Raw genomic sequence first — 19,676 nt, 5'->3', positions numbered from 1 at the left:
CAACTCATCTGCTATTTTGAATATAGCAGTTCTTTTCTCTGTTTTCTGTTTAAAAGCCTCATGGCTCAAAGTCCCACAGAGTCACGTCCTGTAATTGTCTGTGGAGTGTCGGTGGACACAGGAGAGAGAAAGAGCGTTTGATCCGAGCTCGGCAGCAGTAGAGCAGAGGGTGAGAGGCGTCTAATTGTCTAGTCGTCTGAAGGCGACTGAAGTGCGGACCATGTGTGCCGCAGCTCTGGAGGAATACTGTGGGTCCACCTTTTGGGTGAGTTCAACAGTCAGGGTTTATGTAGCTTGAGGTGGACAGTGGGGGTTAGGAGAAATTGTGCATGGCTTCCATCTGAAAAAGAAGAAAAACACTGAAAAACTCACACACATATGATTATTGGGTTATAGAGGGAATTTACTTAAATATAACTGGAGAAATACAGCAGATGAACACAATAAAACATGTGCACTTTAATATAATACTAAATCTTTGATAAGGACACACTTTCTTTGTAGTTTTGTTTATGTTTATGTTGTGTTATTACAAATTATAAATCTTGGATAATTTGTTTGTATTATTGTACAGGTGCTCATGTTCTTGGGTTGATTTCCTTCAGCATGTGTGAGACATCTGAAGACATGCTATGAATGTAACAGATAATCGTTAAAAATTAAGAACTATCATCTGAGAGATGTTATGTTTCCACCTCTGTACACAGTGAGCTCACTGGACATGTGACTTATCAGGAAAGACATGACTCAGCATGTTTGTCAACTGAAGGACATGTTTATGAGCTATAATGCTGAATCCTTAGTATTGTTAAAACTATTTGGGGAAATGCTACACACGTCAGCTCCGTGCTGCATTTGCATGTCATTTGACTAGTCAGGGTTTGCTAGGCCTTCTGTGCTGGTCTAAACAGAATCACAAAGTATTTTATCATTAAAAAAAAAAGTAGAATTTAATTGTTTTTCATAAATCCACTACATGTATTGTAATTATTTTTCCCTATTAGCTTTGCACCGCGATCAGCTGTTAAACTAGACAGCTGCCTTAGGTACCAAATCCAGGGCCTGCCACTGCATTTGATTGAATATCTTTGGGTCTTGTAGTTATTTTGTGACAAAAATACATTTGTGGACATCACCTTGGGCTCTGGAAAGGCTCTGGGAAGTTGTGATGGGCATCTCGTCACAGCCTTTACACTAACACTCCAGACTGCACAGAATACAGCTGCCATAGTTTAAGCCTTTGTGAAGCACTTTGTAATATGGATTTAATAATAGTAATTATTATTATTATTATGATTTGTACTACTTATAACAGTATTTGTTGTAGTAGTAGTACAGGTTGCCGTGCTAGAAATATTTTTAAAAGGATTTCTGTATTGTGGAAGGCTCTTTGGAACTCCATGTTCCTGTTGGTCCATTAGGGCCCATCCCTCCATCGCTGTCTTCTTCTGAAGTGCACATTATTTATGCTGCTGCGCATACAACCAAGGACTTTGGGTTTAACTAATATGAGTCACTGTTAATTACATTTCTAATTGGGGAGTTGTTGTGGGTCTCTGCGCTGTGCGCTCTTACGGTACACAGGTGAGAGTACGTTTGTGTTTGCCTTCCTCTGAGATCAGGGGGGGCTCTGTCATTCAGTGAAGAGTAATCCTTGTATGATGTAAGCATCTGTGTGTTTGTGTGTACATCTCAGAATGATTCATATCTGAATAGAGAAGACCCAGACCTCCCAGTATGTTTCGAGCAGACGGTGCTGGTCTGGATCCCCCTGGGGTTCCTGTGGCTCTGTGCCCCGCGACACTTGGTGTCTCTCTGCAGGAAGACACAAGTGCGCACAAAACACCTGTCAAAGCACTACATCTGCAAACAGGTAATGCACCCGGCAAGGGTTAACATTAACATTAATAACATTAACTATGCTTTATAACACTAGCAGCAAGTACCCCATGATTATGAAATATTGGTCCAAAGGAGCAACAATACAATTATTTCCTTCCTCAATTAGATACTTTGGATTTAGTTCATTTAAAGATCTCCTCGAAAACATTTGTTAGGTATGTAGAAACACAGTGTAGAAGTCACTTTGTGACTTATATGTTATGTTATATGGTATTTTTTAAACAAAGAAGTTCCATCACAGTAAATCAAATCTTAATAAAGACTTTAATGTGATTTATATGTAAACATTGACCGTCTTTCCTTCCCTCAGCTTGTGGTGTGTCTGTTGTTTCTGACGGCCATAGCCGCCCTGGCAGTCACATTAGGAGAAGATTACGGTTCAAACAAAGTTTCACCAGTAAAAAATCCTGGTGTATTGTACGCAAACCCCGTCCTGTACGCAGTCACATGGGTAAATATAACATAATATAACAATACTGTGAATTGATTTATTTGGTGCCCAGGATAAAGAAAGATGACTTTTTTCATGACTTCTTTGTTAGATCCTTCTGCTGTTGTGTCAGGAAGGAGTGAGGCGGAGGGAAGGATCAGTGGATTCGGCCACTCTCTTCCTCTTCTGGTTTTTCCTCGTTCTTTGCGACATCTTTCCGTTCCAGACACTGCTACGAGAGGCGCTCAGGCTGGTATGGGAGCAAGACATCAGGCTGGCTCGAAGGAAAAACATGCATTCTTACTCAGGCGGAATGCAATCACTTGATTTGATGTATTTTATTTCTCAGCATTTGCCAGGAATGTAGCATTCACAGTTGCCCCTCCCTTCTTTGATACACTCTTTTGTAACCAACAGGGAGAAATCAGTGATGTCCCACGTTTCTGTCTTTTCTACATTTCTTTTGGCTTGGAATTGATTGCCCTTTTCCTCTCTGCTGTGGCTGATATTCCTCCTGAAGCTAAGGAGCTTGTAAAAAAGGTAGCGTAGCAAATAGAGGCATCTTTGTGTTGTTACTTTTGTATTTGATACTGCGAGAATCATAATATAACAATATAATATACTGAACCTTCATAGTAAGACAGTCTGCGTTAAGCGTTCGTTGTTTTTATCCACAGAATCCTGAGGCCGGTGCAGCATTTTTGAGCAGAATCACTTTCAACTGGTTTAGCAGGTATATTGGAAGTTGCTATAATAAGAGTCCACGCAAAGACTCATACATTTACACCTCAACATCCAACTTCTCCTTATTCCTTCAGTATGGTGGTGAAAGGGTACAAGCGGCCCCTGGTTCAGGGGGACATGTGGGAGCTGAACGACACAGAAAGCACTGCAGACATCAACCAGCGCTTTCAGTATTTCATGCAGTCGGAGTTGGCTGCCGCTCGGGTCCGGTTCCAAAACAAGTTGAAAAAAAAGCAGGAGAAGAGCAGAGACAAAGCCCAGGAGGAGGCCTTTCAAAATGGCTTGGGGAAAGGCGTCAGTCAGGATGTGCTGATGATGGTAAGAGTATGCAGAGAGAAGCCCCTGACACACGTGTACAGCAGCCATCGAGGCTTTGTTAGGTGGCCTAAATGTACTGTTATAAGAGTAGAGCCTATCAGTGTCCTAACCTTATTTTTCTTCAGGAGGAAAAGGGAAAGAAAGGAGATGAAAAGAAGAAGAAAACAGACAAAAAGAAGGAGGAAAATAACCACCCCAATTCATGGCTGATTTCCACCATTTACAAGACCTTTAAAGGGATTCTGTTTGAATCTGCCTTCTTCAAGCTTCTGCAGGACCTGCTGGCTTTTGTCAGTCCTCAACTCCTAAAGTAAGTCAAGATATTAATAACAGACTGTTTCAGGCACCAAGATATGTCCTCTGACAGAGGCGCAAAGCAGCTATTTTTTTTTATAGTGATTTAAAATGATTTCATAGCTCCTTAGAAATAGAGTAGACAGAACAGAACACAAAGCGTCAACTTAATTACAACAACGTAATACTGTTTACTGCTGATAAGCAATCATTAACCCAGCGTCAATAAACTCTGAAATGTTGGTATAGCTTAGAAGGCCACAGGAAACTGAGTTTACAATCTGACTTCATCATTTCACTCCTGTAATATTGTTGTTTTATGAATACCCTTGTACAGGTTTTAACCCTTTCATTTTAATTATACACTACTCATTAGTTAGCCTGGAAAGTTATTCACACTAGAGTCTGGCAGGGGAGAGGAAATTATGAGGAATTAATAGGATTCATAATGAAGGAAGTTAGTGTAATATATTAGGGTCTTCATTGTTTGAACAAAATTAATAACTGCCACTAGAGGCTTGAACTGCCATAAACATGAGTTCAGCTGCTTCATTAACTACATTTTTTTCCCCTCCTAGATTAATGGTCTCATTCACTCAGGACACATCCAGGTATACCTGGGAAGGGTATCTGTATGCAGTGCTGCTGCTAGTAGTGGCAATTTTGCAGTCTCTATTCCTGCAGCAGTACTTCCAGCGTTGCTTTGTGCTCGGGATGAAAGTTCGCACTGCCATCACGGCTGCTGTGTACAAAAAGGTAACAGCGTTCTACTAACTGTACCTCACACATCGTTACAGAAAGGAAATACATTACCATTACAATTTAAAACATGAGAAATGACCGCATGTGGTTTTCAACACACCCAAGAGACATTTGTATGAGTGAAACCTCACTTTCATCAGAAAAGGAGCTTCCTCTGCGTGAGCTCCATGCATTGTATCCTTCAAGAGCAATTTATTGTGCTATCCAATATTGTGTGTATATAGTTAAATACAGTTGTTATTCTATCTTCCATGTTTTACACTTTTGTGTTAGCTTGTCAGTCAATCAGTCAAGATCATTTTAACCTGCACCAAACCTCTTACTTCTTCCCCGTCTCCCTCTCCTCCTCTTACAACCTCTTCTTCATCTCTTTTCTAAGGCATTGGTGGTGTCTAATGACACTCGTAAAGAGTCCACTGTTGGGGAAACAGTGAACCTGATGTCTGCGGACGCGCAGCGCTTCAACGATGTGACCAACTTCATCCACCTGCTGTGGTCCTGCCCTCTGCAGATTGTGCTGTCCATTGTTTTCCTGTGGTTTGAGTTAGGACCTTCTGTGTTGGCAGGACTGGCCGTCATGGTGCTGATGGGGCCGATCAATGGAGTTCTAGCATCCAAAGCCAGAAAAATTCAGGTCAGCAGAAATGCAAACTCATACAGGATTGCTGTTACACCTTTAGAATATAGTGCACTGTGTATACCGTGTGTAATAGAATGCAAATTTGGGTTTACAATTTGAATACTTGTTGTCTTTAAAATATAATAAACAAGTAATATTAAATGTTAACACCCATGCCATTAGAAATATGGTGCACTAAGAAGAAACACAACACACCAGGATTAATTTACATGCAACAGTTAAGGGGGTGAAATGTTAGTAAAATGCTGGTGCATAAATAAAAACCCTACAAACAATGGAACATTGTGCTTGGAAGAGCGCTTTGTGCAGACATAGCTCTGCTATATTTATTACTGAAGATACAATAGAGAATGTGGAGCTTCATCAACTTTTGTCTATTATACAGATTATTTAGATAATACTGAAACAACAGACACAACAGAAAAATATAGCAACTCTGGTTTCTAAAGGGTCATTTATACTCGGGTTTTTACAGAGAGACACAATCACGCAAGACCCGCAAGGGCTCCTTGTGTAGTCCCGTCAGCCCTCTTGTGTGCTTCGCCCAAAATTTCTGACTATCCGACAAAGCTACGCAAGCTGTTTGCAGCCCGCAAGACTGTGATTGGTCTGCTAACCACATCCTTTTTTTAATCTTGCATTTCCGGTTTCATAGCATAATACCGCCATTTTTAAAAGCCATGGCAGAAACACGGACAATGAATCAGTTGCTTTTCAATGTTAAGCAGCTCGAGCTCCACCAACTCGCTTTGACTCCAGGTCGCCATCGTTCAAGAAGTGTGTTGACAACAAGACCGGTTATATATAAACAAACCAATGGCTTCCACGCCCAAGGACGGCATGGCATAGTCGACTCTAAACGGTCGTTGCGCCACCTACTGTTCTGGCGTATGGAAAAGGCACGGGAACTACAAACCAAATCATGTCCGTCGATGCAACTGCGTGGCCAGCCGCAGTTGTAGTTGCAAGCGTGTATGTCGCCCGTAAGAACCACCTAATCATGAATCAAGAACCGTAGTCTGTCTTTTATATAACCTATGGTTTTTAATGAGGGTCAAATGGGCCACGTCTTTCGGCACATAGTCACAATGTACCTTTCTTCCTGGCTGCATTGTTACGAGTAATTTTTACATGAGGTTAACAGTAAGGTACTTTTACCTGTCCTCTTCTTTTCAGATAGAGAACATGAAATTCAAAGACAAGCGACTGAAGATAATGAATGAAATACTTAATGGAATCAAGGTGAGCTAATGGCCCGTCATCAACCTCTGCTCCTTTGTCTGTGCACAAATAGTTGAGGCAGACTGGTGAAGTTGGGGGGCTTCCTCAGATGAAAAGATGTTATGCTCCAGGGAAACGCTGAAATGTTATTGCTAAGTGCCTTCTATTATACTGCATCCACCACCTGTGGTTTATTGACGTTGACTACATTAGGTATGAATGCCTCTGCTCCCTCACACTTCCTTTTCCATGTCCTTCACAATGCCCCCTACTCCTTCTTCCCTCATCTCCCACCAGATTCTGAAGCTGTATGCATGGGAGACATCTTTCCAGGCACAAGTTGAAGGCATTAGGGGACAAGAACTTGTTGTCATGAGGAAGTTTGCCTACTTGACGTCTGTTTCCACTTTCATCTTCAGCTGTGCTCCGGCTCTGGTGAGTCCTGTTAATGAGCTTTGCTAAAAGAAGACAAGCGGCTGGTCAAGGATAGTCTTTGCAAAAGCCTTTTTTTCTTCCACTGTCTATTTTTTGTGCAGGTTTCTCTGGCCACATTTGCAGTGTTCGTAGGGGTGAGCCCAAACAACATTTTGACTGCTGAGAAGGCTTTCACTTCCATCTCTCTTTTTAACATCCTCCGATTCCCCCTGGCCATGCTGCCGATGCTCATCGCTGCCATTGTGCAAGTAAGGATACAACAACAAACGGCACACGCACACAATCCAGTCCTAATAGACCACTAACTTGTCCTTTGGCACTTCAGACGACAGTGTCCAGGAAGCGCCTGGAGAAGTTTCTGGGAGGGGAAGACCTTGACAGTGACATTGTGCAGCATGACCTCAGCTTCAGTATGTTCACCATTATTTTCACCTGTTCCTACGCTGCGCAGTGAAGCATATTTTATATGTGCATGTACAGTAGATAATGTCTTCTCTGTCCATCTGCTTTCATTTCTCTGTGCATCTGTGTTCATCTGCTAGACTCTGCTATTAGCATATGTGATGGTTCCTTTGCTTGGGAAAGAGAAGCGAAGCCTCTCCTGAAAAAGTATGTTACACATTTGGATATTACACTATATGGCTGCAAAACATTATATTTCTTGCACAACGCTGACCATATATATGGTGCATGTTTGCCAGTGTGTCCTTGGATATTAAGCCTGGTCGTTTGGTAGCAGTAGTGGGAGCTGTGGGCTCGGGAAAGTCCTCTCTTATGTCAGCCCTTCTGGGAGAGATGTACAGCACCAAAGGATTTATCAACATTCAGGTAATCTCCACATCTGTCCAGCATAAATACTGTAGTGTGCTTGGCAAAGAGCAGATGATATGCACAACACAAAGATGTGTTTTTTCACTGCCGTATTAACATTTAGAACTGACCGTCATCTGATCAACATCAGACCGTCAGATGAAGTTCATTGCTGTTTGTCTTTTATGCTTACAATTTATAGCAAATCAGCCATGATCTTGATTTAATTTATTTGATGATAAAAGATACTAAATAACTCTGCGGAGCATTACTTACAATCATCATTAAATTTCAACCAAGCCTGAAGAATATAAATCACTACCTCATATTAAATATCTGTCTCAATGAAAAATAAATATTAAAAAACAAGGCAGAAGGCTAACCAGTGTGGTTGGAGGAAGCTCTGTGCCTGACTGTTAATGTCTTTCTGTCCAGGGTTCGATGGCCTTCGTTCCACAACAAGCCTGGATCCAAAATTCCACCCTGAGGGATAACGTCCTGTTTGGCTCTTCCCACGAGGAAAGGCGGTTCCAGAGGGTGATCGAGGCCTGCGCCTTGGCCCCGGACCTGGAGCTGCTACCTGGTGGTGACCTCACTGAGATTGGAGAGAAAGTAAGATTCAAGGATCGAGAACACAAACACAATCATATTTGAACATTTATCTCAGTTGATTGCAAAGCACACAAAGAGGCTAAAGTAATAATAGTAATAATAACTTTATTTATATATCATCTTTAAAAACAGAGTTTACAAAGTGCTTTGACAGACAAAGCAGCAAAAGCGAGACAATAAAACAACCACACAAAGCTCAACAGTGAGGCCCAACAAATCGAGACAACGAAGGGAAGAAAGTATAATAGATGAAACTGAAAAAAAAACTATTCATACAATCAAAATAATAAATAAATAAAATACTTTGGTAAAAACAACATAAATACAGCAGTAAAGCTAAGACATAATGACATAAAAGCTAATCTGTAAAGTGGGTTTTAAGAAGTGATTTAAAAGATATTAATGATTTTGCAAGCCTCGCCGCACAGGCAGGTTGTTTTAAAGCCGAGGACAAAAGCACAGTCACCTTTAGTTTTCAGCCTCGACTTTGGAACAACCTGAAGGGCCCCAAGTGAGGATCAAAGGCTGTGAGCTGGCTCATAAGGGGTCAACATTTCCTCTATATGTTTTGGGGCCAGACCCATAGTGCTTTCAAAGTCATCAGCCAATTCATAAAATCCAATTAGAAATGGACAGAGAGCAGTAAAGATAGGCCAGGATGGGGTGATGTCATGTTGTCAGTTAAATCCAGTTGCTTTTGTTGCCTAATGTCCTTGACTCTATTTGTAAAACAGTTTAAAAACTGCTCACGCATGTCTTGTGAGACATCAGTAAAAAGACATATTCTCTGATTCGAGTGGTTTGCTAAATTTTGGTAGGAGAAGAAGAAAGTTCTTGCTTCTTTATCTTTCCAAATCTCTTAATTAATTAATTAATTTTTTTGCCATTTTTGCTTCTCTTTTATTCCTGTATGGATCTGTTTAGCTATAGCTGTGATGTTTTATTTGACCTTCTGTCTTTTAGGGGGCAACAAAGTCCAGAAAGATCTGACTGATGTGATTAAAAAGGGAGACCAGCTCCTCTAAGTTAATATGAGGACTGAAGACAGTTAAAAAGTAGTGGTAAAAAGCTAAAAGAATATACACATAGAGTTAAAAACCTGGCAGCGGACAGGTAAAGTGTGAATGACTGGTTGAGGATGGAATATACCACATTGAATAAAACCACATTATCTCAAGTCTCAAAGTTGTTAGGTCTGGTGGCAAAAATGATCTTAACCGCTGTTGAGTCTTTTTAAGCTGAAATGACAAATATCATAAATTAGAACTTATCTATGCAATCATTTGTTCTTGCAAGAAGAGGCCCAGTTATTCAGAGTCGCAACAAGGGAGCACTGAAGATAGAACAAGTCACGCAGATTATTTTATTATATGTGAACAGGGATGGGGGCTGCATGCTTTGGGTCCTCCTGCTTCAGGTTCGTGGCTAGTTCAGCGTGGTCACACAACACAATCATTCAATTCAATGTATTTTGTAAAGCAGAAAATCACAAATTACTAAGTTGCCTCAGAGGACTTTACAGTCTGTACACATACCTCATCCTCAGTATCTCACGTCGGTTCAGGCCCACGATCCAGATATAAACCACGATCCATGTAAACCTGTGAGTGTCGATCTAAACCTGTTTATCCATACTGCCCTTAACTTATGACCCGTCCACATAAGTACTTTATTACTGACCGACAGGTAAAGGGGTGAACATGTCATTAACCCCACACAATGCAGGCAGTGATAAGCTTGTATACCAATTCACCTAAGAATGTGAAATACAAGAATATGAAGTTACACAGTGCTGAGACCACTATAAATAACTAGATCGGGGGTGTGACCTTTTGTGTGTGTAGGCTCCTGTGTAGCCTGAGTAAGGTTAAAAGATTCAAAAGTCTGTGAAGGAAAATGTGAAAATAAGCGTTTTGTCATACTTTAAAGTAAAATGGGATATTACAGTCATGGCCCTTATTTTTAAAGATAGTACCAATGTCCTAATTATTATGAATGTACTCTTTATCACTGAATATGTTGTAAAAATATTGTATGTATGTATTATCATCAATGTATTATCATCCTTTAATCCATTTACTCTAAATTGGGTTTACTTCACATTGGTTGTTTTTTTTTGCTGCCATTTTTTATTTTTTGAAAATTGAGCTTCCCAGCGCCTGATTTTTGAGAAAACAATTCTCTTTTTTAAAACATGAACTTAATTATCTCCGCAACCACAACGTTTATTTACTTCATTTAAAGTGCTGCAATAGTGTAACCCTTGTTATGGGTAAAAATAAAAAAGTAACTGTTGACTTTAAGTACTTACGTAACTTCATGTGCAGTGACGTAACGTTTCATGAAGTACCTCTTACCAAACACATCCACGTAAGTCTTGTGGGAATCTAACAAAGCAATCTATGTCCTTGTAAACCTCCTATTTCTACCTGTAAAGTCAGAAAACGGCTGCAGCTTGTTGTTTTCTGTCGGCGAACTATTTTGAAGGCAGAGGCTTCCCTGAAGGGAAGCTGTTTCTTAAAGCCATAGCACGCAAAAATCCAACCATGTTTTCCCATAAAACAAGTAACTTTTCTATTTTTGAACCGAACGAAACATTGTTTTTTTTTACTAAAACACCTTCCCAATATGTCAAAGCTTTGTTTTGCAGTGGTTCTAACCTTTTCTGAAAGATGTGTTATTAGTATGTGGGATGTTGTTAAGGCCTTGAACTATGGAGTTGGAAAAACTTGGGGACCGCTCAAGGAGGGATCTCGCTTAGAATCATGCTGGAAGTATTATTATTAGTATTATTAGAATTTGTTTGGGGTTCATAAACACTGAAGATTCAACAGCTGAGGCTTTTCTGCCAGCTGCCAGCAGACGTTACATTAATTGTATTGTCGAAGAACCTAGAATAAGAAAAATGTTGTAGCTCCTTGTATTTAGGAGAAGCTCTGGATGATCCTTTAAACCTGTCTTGTGCTGTTTCTCTCCTCTCCTCAGGGCATCAACCTCTCAGGGGGCCAGAAGCAACGTGTGAGCTTGGCCCGGGCAGCTTACAGTCAGGCGGACATTTATTTATTGGATGACCCCTTGTCTGCTGTGGACTCTCATGTAGGAAAGCATCTCTTTGATGAAGTAATTGGGCCCAATGGACTCCTCAAAGACAAGGTTTGTGCAGAGCCTACATGATGCATTGATCAGTAATAAATGTTCATGTCAAAAGATCTGTTATTTCAACATGAATAATTAACAGTATCATGTTAAATGGATGGTAGTATTGGTAGCAGGCCGTTCAGGATATAAATAATTTGAAACCATTTATCTTACATATTTTCTTTACTGTCCGGAGTGAGTTATGATTTCACAGCGGAGGTCTTTGTCTGTACAGACTCGGATCCTGGTGACTCATGGAGTTGGCTTCCTGCCATACGTGGATGAAATAATCGTCTTGGTGGATGGAGTGGTTTCTGAGGTGGGATCCTACAACAGCCTTCGTGCCAGCAGAGGAGCTTTTTCTGAATTTCTAGACACATATGCCAAAGAGCAAAGCAATCAGACACGATCAGATTCAGGTAATTACACATTTTATTCTAACTGCATTTTGGATCTAAGCTGCACAAAATAACCAAAAACTGTGTCAATGAGTTACTTTGTTATTATGAGTTTTATGTGAAGCTGCAGATCAGTAAGACACCATGTATGCAATGTGAATATATTCATTCAGATGGTTACCAGGACGCTGCAGACGTGGAGCTCATACCTGAGAGAGAGGACACGCTCCCTGACTCTCCTTTGGAGGACACAGTTTCTTTTACACTTAAGAGAGAAGACAGTATCCGCCGCAGCCAGCGTAATGGCAGGTTAGAGTATGAGATGAAGTGCTGGGTGACAAAATAGAGACACAGCGTCTGTGAGTGAGGAATAATGTGGATAAAGTGGACTTCTTGTAGAGCACATAAGCAATGACCAAATAGTCTCTCCATGAGTACTTCTTCTTTCTATGCTCAGCATGGAAGAACAACATGTAAATAACCCAACTAGTATGTCTTCATCATGTTTTCTTATTTGGTCTTTTCTGTCATTTCTTCCTAGTGTCAGGCTAAGAAAAAAAAGCTCCATAAGAAAATCAGACAATGTCAGTGATGTGAAGAAAGGCCAGAGGCTGATAGAGAATGAAACTATGGAAACAGGAACGGTAAATTCTTAGTTTGTTTTATTTTTTCAACAGCACAAATGATTAGAACATTTTCCTGAGCCTGTTTTCTCTCTCATATCCAGGTGAAGTTGTCAGTGTACAGCCAGTACCTGCGTGCCATGGGCTGGGGATATACTGTCATGGTCTTCCTGGTTTACTTCACCCAGAACGTTGCTTTCATCGGTCAGAACCTGTGGTTGAGTGACTGGACCAACGATGCTGTGGATTACTACAACATGACATACCCTAGCTGGAAGAGAGACACCAGGGTGGGGGTGTTTGGAGTTCTGGGAGTCGCTCAGGGTAAACAGATGAACTCATTGAAGTAGTTTTTTTGTTGTTGCAAATATTTTCAGATCAATATAGTTTTGCCTCAAAGCTAAAATGTATTTTATTTCTCTGAGAAACAGTAACATTCTCTGTAGTTTTACAATATTTGATATGCAACCTGCACATCTAGATTATATGATGTCCAAAATATTGCATTAAAGGAATAGTTTGACAAGGTTAGAGCCAGGAGGATATTAGCTTAGCTGTTGTCCTCAGCTGGATGGTAGAAATGAAAAAAACAAAACAATGTTATGATCTGTGTGCATTCACATCATCTGACAACTCAAGACAATTGTACTCGGGACACAACACTATATCAATTAAATTAGTTGTATTACTTAAAGCAACAGATGTTGAAACAAAGTTTCAGGAAATTCTGTACCGTTAAGCGCCAAATGTAACATGTTAGAGCTTTCTAACAAATACATCACATGACTGTTAAACTAAACAGTAATCCTACAACTAAAATCACAACTTGCCATTTTTACAGTTCTGTTTGTGTGCAAATTATACAGACAAGATATAACATGTTTATTGGCGGGCTCTAAAGGTGCTGGCATGTCTTTGAACTTTGGACTGAGCCAGGTTAACCGTTTCCACTTTAACCTTTTTCTTTGGCCCATCCTATAATGATACCAAACTAATGAGCAGATTATGGTTGTTGTTTGATTCTTCCTTTGGTCAGATGAGGGAATACAAAATGAGAATGACTAAAGGTCACAAAAGCATAACTGGCTCAATGAAAGTCTGTTCTGTTCGTGTGTGCTGACCTTCACTCAATTTACGTCTTAAAGCAGAAAGACAGAGCACCTGTATGTACAAAGAGATTTGTGAGTGACTGAAATAATTACAGCAGACCTTTATTACAATTAAATGACAACAAACAGTATTTGCTTCAAGGACGTGTTTGTTTTATCATTTATTTTTACTACTGCATTCTGCTGGACAGTAATTAGAGTTATGACACTCTCCTGAAACAGGAAATATCTAAGGGAAAAAAGAGAGAGCTGCTCAAGTGTATTGAGAAGATTGCCCTCACTTCAGTGTGAAGTGCTTCTTCTGGATGTTGTTGATGAAACACTTACGCTGATGGGCTGCTGAGGCACAAATGAAACATTTGGTGTGATGTGCATTGTGATTCTTCTTTGAACTGATGTGGTGCTCCATTTTGATCAACTGTTGACAGATGGATTTCTCTGGGAAGATGCAGGTTTATATTTTGTATATCTTTTCTCACAGGGGTCTTTGTGTTCATCGGTACACTTCTCCTGGCCAATGCTTCGATCGATGCATCACGTATTCTACATTCAAGGCTGCTTAACAACATACTTCGAGTTCCCATGATATTCTTTGACACCACGCCTATTGGAAGAGTGGTCAACCGCTTTGCAAAGGTAGGTTCATCATTTCATTTTTTATATTTCTCTCAACTTGTTTTTATATTTTTCTTTAGTTTTTGATCTGGCTGAGGTCTTGCTGGCTATTTATTCAAGTCAATTTGGCATTCCCCATTTATTGCCATCGAGACTCCACGGCTCTCAATGAACAAGGAAGAAATTGCTCATAAAATGCAATTTAAAAAGCCCTCTTAGCTGAATTCTTCTCAAAGTGATGCTCTACTGCTCTCAGGTTCACTTAAATATGTGCTCACCCCTCCATGACAAATATAGGGAACTTTATTTGAACTTTATTCTTTTAAATCTCTTCTTAAAACCCATTTTTATAAAATTGCTTTTAAGTTTTGTCGTCTCTTATGTTTTTGTTTTGATTTTATATGTTTTTATTTTTTATGTTTTTATTTTTTATGATCTATTTCTGCAGTTCTTTTTGGCTATTTGTTTGGTTTGGTTGCGTTAAATGCTTTTATGGTATGGTCTTTTATGTTTGCCGCCATTTGGGTCGTATCCAAGTGCTATCTAAATAAAGTTATTATTATTATGATTATTATTATTATAAATTCTAAGTATGTTTGTAATGCATTAAAGGCCGTCATTGAAAGTGTTCCCGATCTTTTTAATGAAGATAAACTTTTCAATTGCTTGCTCTAAAGGACATTTTCACAGTGGATGAAGCCATCCCACAGTCCTTCCGCTCCTGGCTCCTGTGTCTGCTGGGCGTGCTGGGGACACTGTTTGTAATCTGCCTGGCTACTCCTTTCTTCACCATTATCATTATCCCTCTGACTGTAATCTACTACTTTGTTCAGGTAAGATGACCAAGATAGCACAAGAAAGAAGAACATTTTAAAAGAAACCTTTCACTGATTTCTGTTGACTTCTCTCCCCTCTCTTTCCCAGCGTTTCTATGTGGCCACTTCAAGGCAGTTGCGTCGGCTGGACTCAGTGTCTCGTTCTCCTATATTCTCACATTTTAGTGAGACAGTGTCGGGTCTGTCAGTGATAAGAGCCTACGGCCATCAGGAGAGGTTTCTTAAACACAATGAAACAACTATTGATGAAAACCTCAAAAGCCTCTACCCGTGGATAGTGTCAAACAGGTCAGATATTGAAGTCAAACAAACTCACTCGCTGTTTTCAAATCTCATCATAAATTCATTATTGATGATATCCATATGTTTGTTTATGTGTTTGTTCACTCTGCAGATGGCTGGCCATTCGTTTGGAGTTCCTTGGAAACCTGGTGGTGTTTTTTGCTGCTTTGTTGGCCGTCATTGCTAGGAACACTCTGGACAGCGGCCTGGTTGGCCTGTCGATATCCTACGCCCTTAATGTCAGTGACGTACTCACTCATTACACGCACTGCATATAATGATGATGTGAATGTTAATGGCAATAATAGCTGTGTGCAAATTCTGGTGGTATACTGATGATAACAATGTAATGGGGTTGTTTTGCATCTTTGCAGGTGACCCAGACCCTCAACTGGCTGGTGAGAATGTCATCAGAGCTGGAGACCAATATTGTTGCCGTGGAGCGAGTGAGTGAATACGCCGAGCTTGAGAACGAGGTACGTGGTACTGAGAGCTTTTATCTTCAGGTGGTGTCATTAGGTAGCTAATGGCTTTTTTTCTCCCATAAGCTCTTCTCAGGAGTTTCCATTGCATAGGACAGGGTTGCGTCACCATTTTTCATCTACGCTGTGTGTCTTTGTTTCTCCAGGCGAAGTGGGTTACTGACACTCGGCCGCCAGATAAGTGGCCCGAGTCAGGAAGGCTGCAGTTTGACAACTACAAGGTCCGCTACAGGCCTGGATTAGACCTGGTGCTTCATGGAATCACCTGTGACATCGACAGCACTGAGAAGGTCGGTGTGTAGATCATGTGTGCATGTTTGTGTAACAAGCCTGGAGGATTTAATCAAAGTATACATCCTGATTGGACTGCTGCTATCAAAATATATTGAGCGCAATAGAATATAATCATATAAAAACAACCAATTCTGTTTAATTACTGTATGAAGAGGCGGTTTATAATTTGCCATCGATTGTCTAACCTTGGATTAACAAAACATGTCAAATTTCGAGTCAGTTTGCAATATACCCTACCCTTTGTAGTATCTAGTCAGTGCTCAACTGACGAGATACTACAAAGAGTAGGGTATATTACAGATTCCTTTAGATGATGAGAACAACATCTGAATTTATTTGTAGTACCTTCTCATGTTGTGCCTTTCATCTTAAAGGCCATATTGATGCTTTGTTTCCTCTTGCTTGTTCTCAGTTGCTGTTCTTTGCAGCATTATTGACTTGGTTGTTTTTCCTTGGTCATTTGAGATCTTGTATCTCTCGACAGTCAGGGTGTTATTGTAGTGTGCAAACAGCATATAGCCTCTGATGTTATGGAAGGGTCTGCAACAAGTCAAAGATGATTTACAACCCTTATATAATCACAATCACTCAGAGAAGTTTGATCCTGTATCTTAGTTTCTTTCACTCACTGGCATGTTTTGACTGATTGGTGTGCTTTATAAGAGAGCTACAGCCACAGGGGGACCCACTTCAAAGAAACGTTGCCGCTGTTTCTTAAAAGCTTTCAAAAACTCTGTAGCGGGATTATAAAGGCACGCAGTTATCCATGTGAAAAAGCTTAAATTACAGTGTTGCTTTGAATCCTTTTCTTTCTCCGGAAACCGATGGCTTGGAAGCTTTAATGTTCAGAACTGATATTGTTTGAGGGATGCATTGGTAAAGTGTAGCTTTAAAGTTGTATTTTGGTTTGGAGGGAGTTGAAATGGCAAGACACATTTGTATGTTATATTTTGTACATAATTTTCCATCTTTAGTTTCTCTGTTTGTATTTACTGAGTCAGTAATTGATATTTGATGTCTCTCCCTGCATTCAGATTGGTATAGTAGGCCGCACAGGAGCTGGTAAATCAAGTCTGACCAACTGCCTGTTTAGGATTATTGAAGCGGCGGAAGGTCGTATCCTCATTGATAATGTAGATGTTTCCACAATTGGCCTGCATGACCTCAGGAGCAGGCTTACAATCATACCACAGGTAAACACAACAAACAACACAAACCCTACATGTAGCGTTCCCTTTCAAATGGTCCACTAACCTTTCCAAACCTGTGGCCTCAGGATCCGGTGTTGTTCTCTGGGACCCTGAGAATGAACCTGGACCCATTTGACAAATTCAGCGATGAGGAGATATGGAGAGTATTGGAGCTCTCTCATCTGAAGGAGTATGTAGTGGGCCTGCAGGAAGGACTACAACATGAAGTCGCAGAGGGGGGAGAAAACCTCAGGTGGGCCATGACAATACATGTTACTCCTCCGAAAAATACTTTTTGCCTTGACTGAAAAGCAATTTACATTCAGTTGGGTTATACAAATACTCACACACACACACACACACACACACACACACACACACACACGCACACACACACACACACACACACACATAGTTAACACACAGGTAAATGGCACAGAATCAAGTTGAAGATGTGTTGATTTTCAAGACAAGATAAGATATACTTGTTGTTCCACAGGGAAATTAGTCTTGAGCTCCAGGTCGCTGCGTCACACAATACGCACATAATAAAGCCAGATGTGATTAACACAGATAACATGCAAACATCAAATAACGTCTAAATCCCCTCCACTCGAATACACTGTAGTCCCTCAGCTGCTACCAGCTTGAACAGAGTGTGGATAAAAGGGTGGTAAGAAGTGGAGAAGGAGCAATTGATGTTTCATACCAATTATTTTGCATTGCAGCTGGTCTGATGGTTTGTGGTGCATATATTTTCTCTGCATGTTAGAAAAACAATTGAGCATGTCCTTCTCTTCTCAGTGTTGGGCAGAGGCAGCTGCTGTGTCTGGCGCGAGCACTGCTGAGGAAGTCTCGTATCTTAATCCTGGATGAGGCCACAGCAGCTGTTGATCTGGAGACAGATGACCTGATTCAGAATACCATCCGCAAGGAGTTTTCACACTGCACTGTCCTCACTATTGCCCACCGTCTGCACAGCATCATGGACAGCTCCAGGTGAGTTACTCTTTCTATATATGTCTCTGCATTTGATTCTCATTTCTCAATATCAAATGTGTTTCTTCTTCCAATTGCGTACGGTGTGGAATCCACATTTTAAAAACAGCATTTATAAAGACAAAATAATCCTAACTCCAGCTCATCTTTCTCATACTCCAGTCCTGTTGCTCCATTTATTTCAGCATTTTAAGCATTACCTTGCTCATTCGTTTCTGAGCTTTTGATCATATGACTCTGTACATGTTCAAACATTCAATTGTTCTGTACACTTGTAGGACCAGGTTATTGTTGTCCAAATAATGCAATTATTTCAAATGTATTTGTGTGTTTGTTTCATTTTTGTCAGACCATTGTCTTTTATTCAGTCCCAAACAATGGGCTTGACTGACTCAGTATTGCACAGCACAGGTGCTCCAGCACTTAGGGTGCAACCTCTGTTGTGGCAGAAGCCACAGCTGTGAGATCATCATAAAAATCATCTAGAAAAAGATACACATAAATATTCTGCAAGACTTCAAAGTCTCCACTGGCTTCACCTGGATATGTATGGACCAGGCTGAGAGGTGGAGTGTGTATGGATTATTAATTGGATTCTAGAGATATTGTAAATATATATATTTCATATTGGAAAATAAGGTGTCCATTTGAAATATACTGGAATAGTGCTAATTAACAGGCTGCAATACATGTGTGGCATATTTTACCAAATCTTTGCAACCCTATGCATTTACCCTTTTACTTTCACTGGAGGTCACCAAAGTAGAGCTTGTCCATCCATTTTTACTAACGCTATGATTAATAGATAGATAGATAGATAGATAGATAGATAGATAGATAGATAGATAGATAGATAGATAGATAGATAGATAGATAGATAGATAGATAGATAGATAGATAGATAGATAGATAGATAGATAGATAGATAGATAGATAGATAGATAGATAGATAGATAGATAGATAGATAGATAGATAGATAGATAGATATTTATTTCATTAATCCCTAAGGGGATTTTTTTTTTTTCTATGGATAGGGGGGTGGTATGCAATCACATTTGAGTAGAGGGTTAACCTCTGTTGAATCCTCCTTCTCCGCCTGCCAGTGATGAGATGACATGGACTCTACTCAGCCAGTTACACTTTCTGCCTGTGTTCCTCCTCCACAGGGTGATGGTGCTTGACGCTGGTAAAATAGTGGAATTTGATTCTCCAAGCAACCTGCTTCAACAAAAAGGGCATTTCTATGCAATGGCGAAGGATGCTGGGATTACGCGAGAAGAAACGACCGTTCTCTGATTTTGCTCTTAGATTTTAGAATTAATTCAAAAAATTGCTTTTGTTTGATTTAAAAAGCTGGATTGTGCTTTTGTATAAACACAATTGTATCATCTGTATTTATAGGAAACAATACAAATACATGATATTCTGTCTGTAAATAATTATTATGGGGCAACAATAAAAAAAAAACATTCTCAAAAAGTGTTTTTGATTTTGTTACTCACTCCACGTCACCCTAACTAAGTGGTTAAATGTACTAAACC

General features: G+C 40.1%; 1 protein-coding gene across 1 annotated transcript; it reads left to right on the top strand.

The window, feature by feature from the left end:
• Window positions 1-220: 220 nt before the first annotated feature.
• On the top strand, window positions 221-19,576 carry abcc2 (ATP-binding cassette, sub-family C (CFTR/MRP), member 2). The gene is made up of 32 exons (XM_068567993.1): window positions 221-265; window positions 1,697-1,873; window positions 2,213-2,353; window positions 2,445-2,585; window positions 2,750-2,872; window positions 3,010-3,065; window positions 3,151-3,394; window positions 3,520-3,704; window positions 4,267-4,444; window positions 4,830-5,084; window positions 6,267-6,332; window positions 6,609-6,746; window positions 6,848-6,994; window positions 7,072-7,156; window positions 7,289-7,355; window positions 7,448-7,574; window positions 7,992-8,168; window positions 11,154-11,321; window positions 11,542-11,725; window positions 11,878-12,013; window positions 12,246-12,348; window positions 12,432-12,651; window positions 13,918-14,072; window positions 14,729-14,884; window positions 14,976-15,175; window positions 15,282-15,408; window positions 15,544-15,645; window positions 15,798-15,941; window positions 16,980-17,138; window positions 17,222-17,388; window positions 17,940-18,134; window positions 19,302-19,576. Exons 1-32 carry the CDS (start codon window positions 221-223, stop codon window positions 19,429-19,431), a joined length of 4,698 nt encoding a protein of 1,565 aa, XP_068424094.1. The 3' UTR covers window positions 19,432-19,576.
• The last annotated feature ends 100 nt before the right edge of the window (window positions 19,577-19,676 follow it).

The sequence above is a fragment of the Clinocottus analis genome, unplaced genomic scaffold (assembly GCF_023055335.1).
Source record: "Clinocottus analis isolate CAN_PGR_092001 unplaced genomic scaffold, fCliAna1.0.p SCAF_8, whole genome shotgun sequence".
Taxonomy (NCBI): Eukaryota; Metazoa; Chordata; class Actinopteri; order Perciformes; family Cottidae; genus Clinocottus; species Clinocottus analis.
Note: the sequence above shows the minus strand (reverse complement) of the source record. Positions and strands in the feature narration are given on the sequence as shown.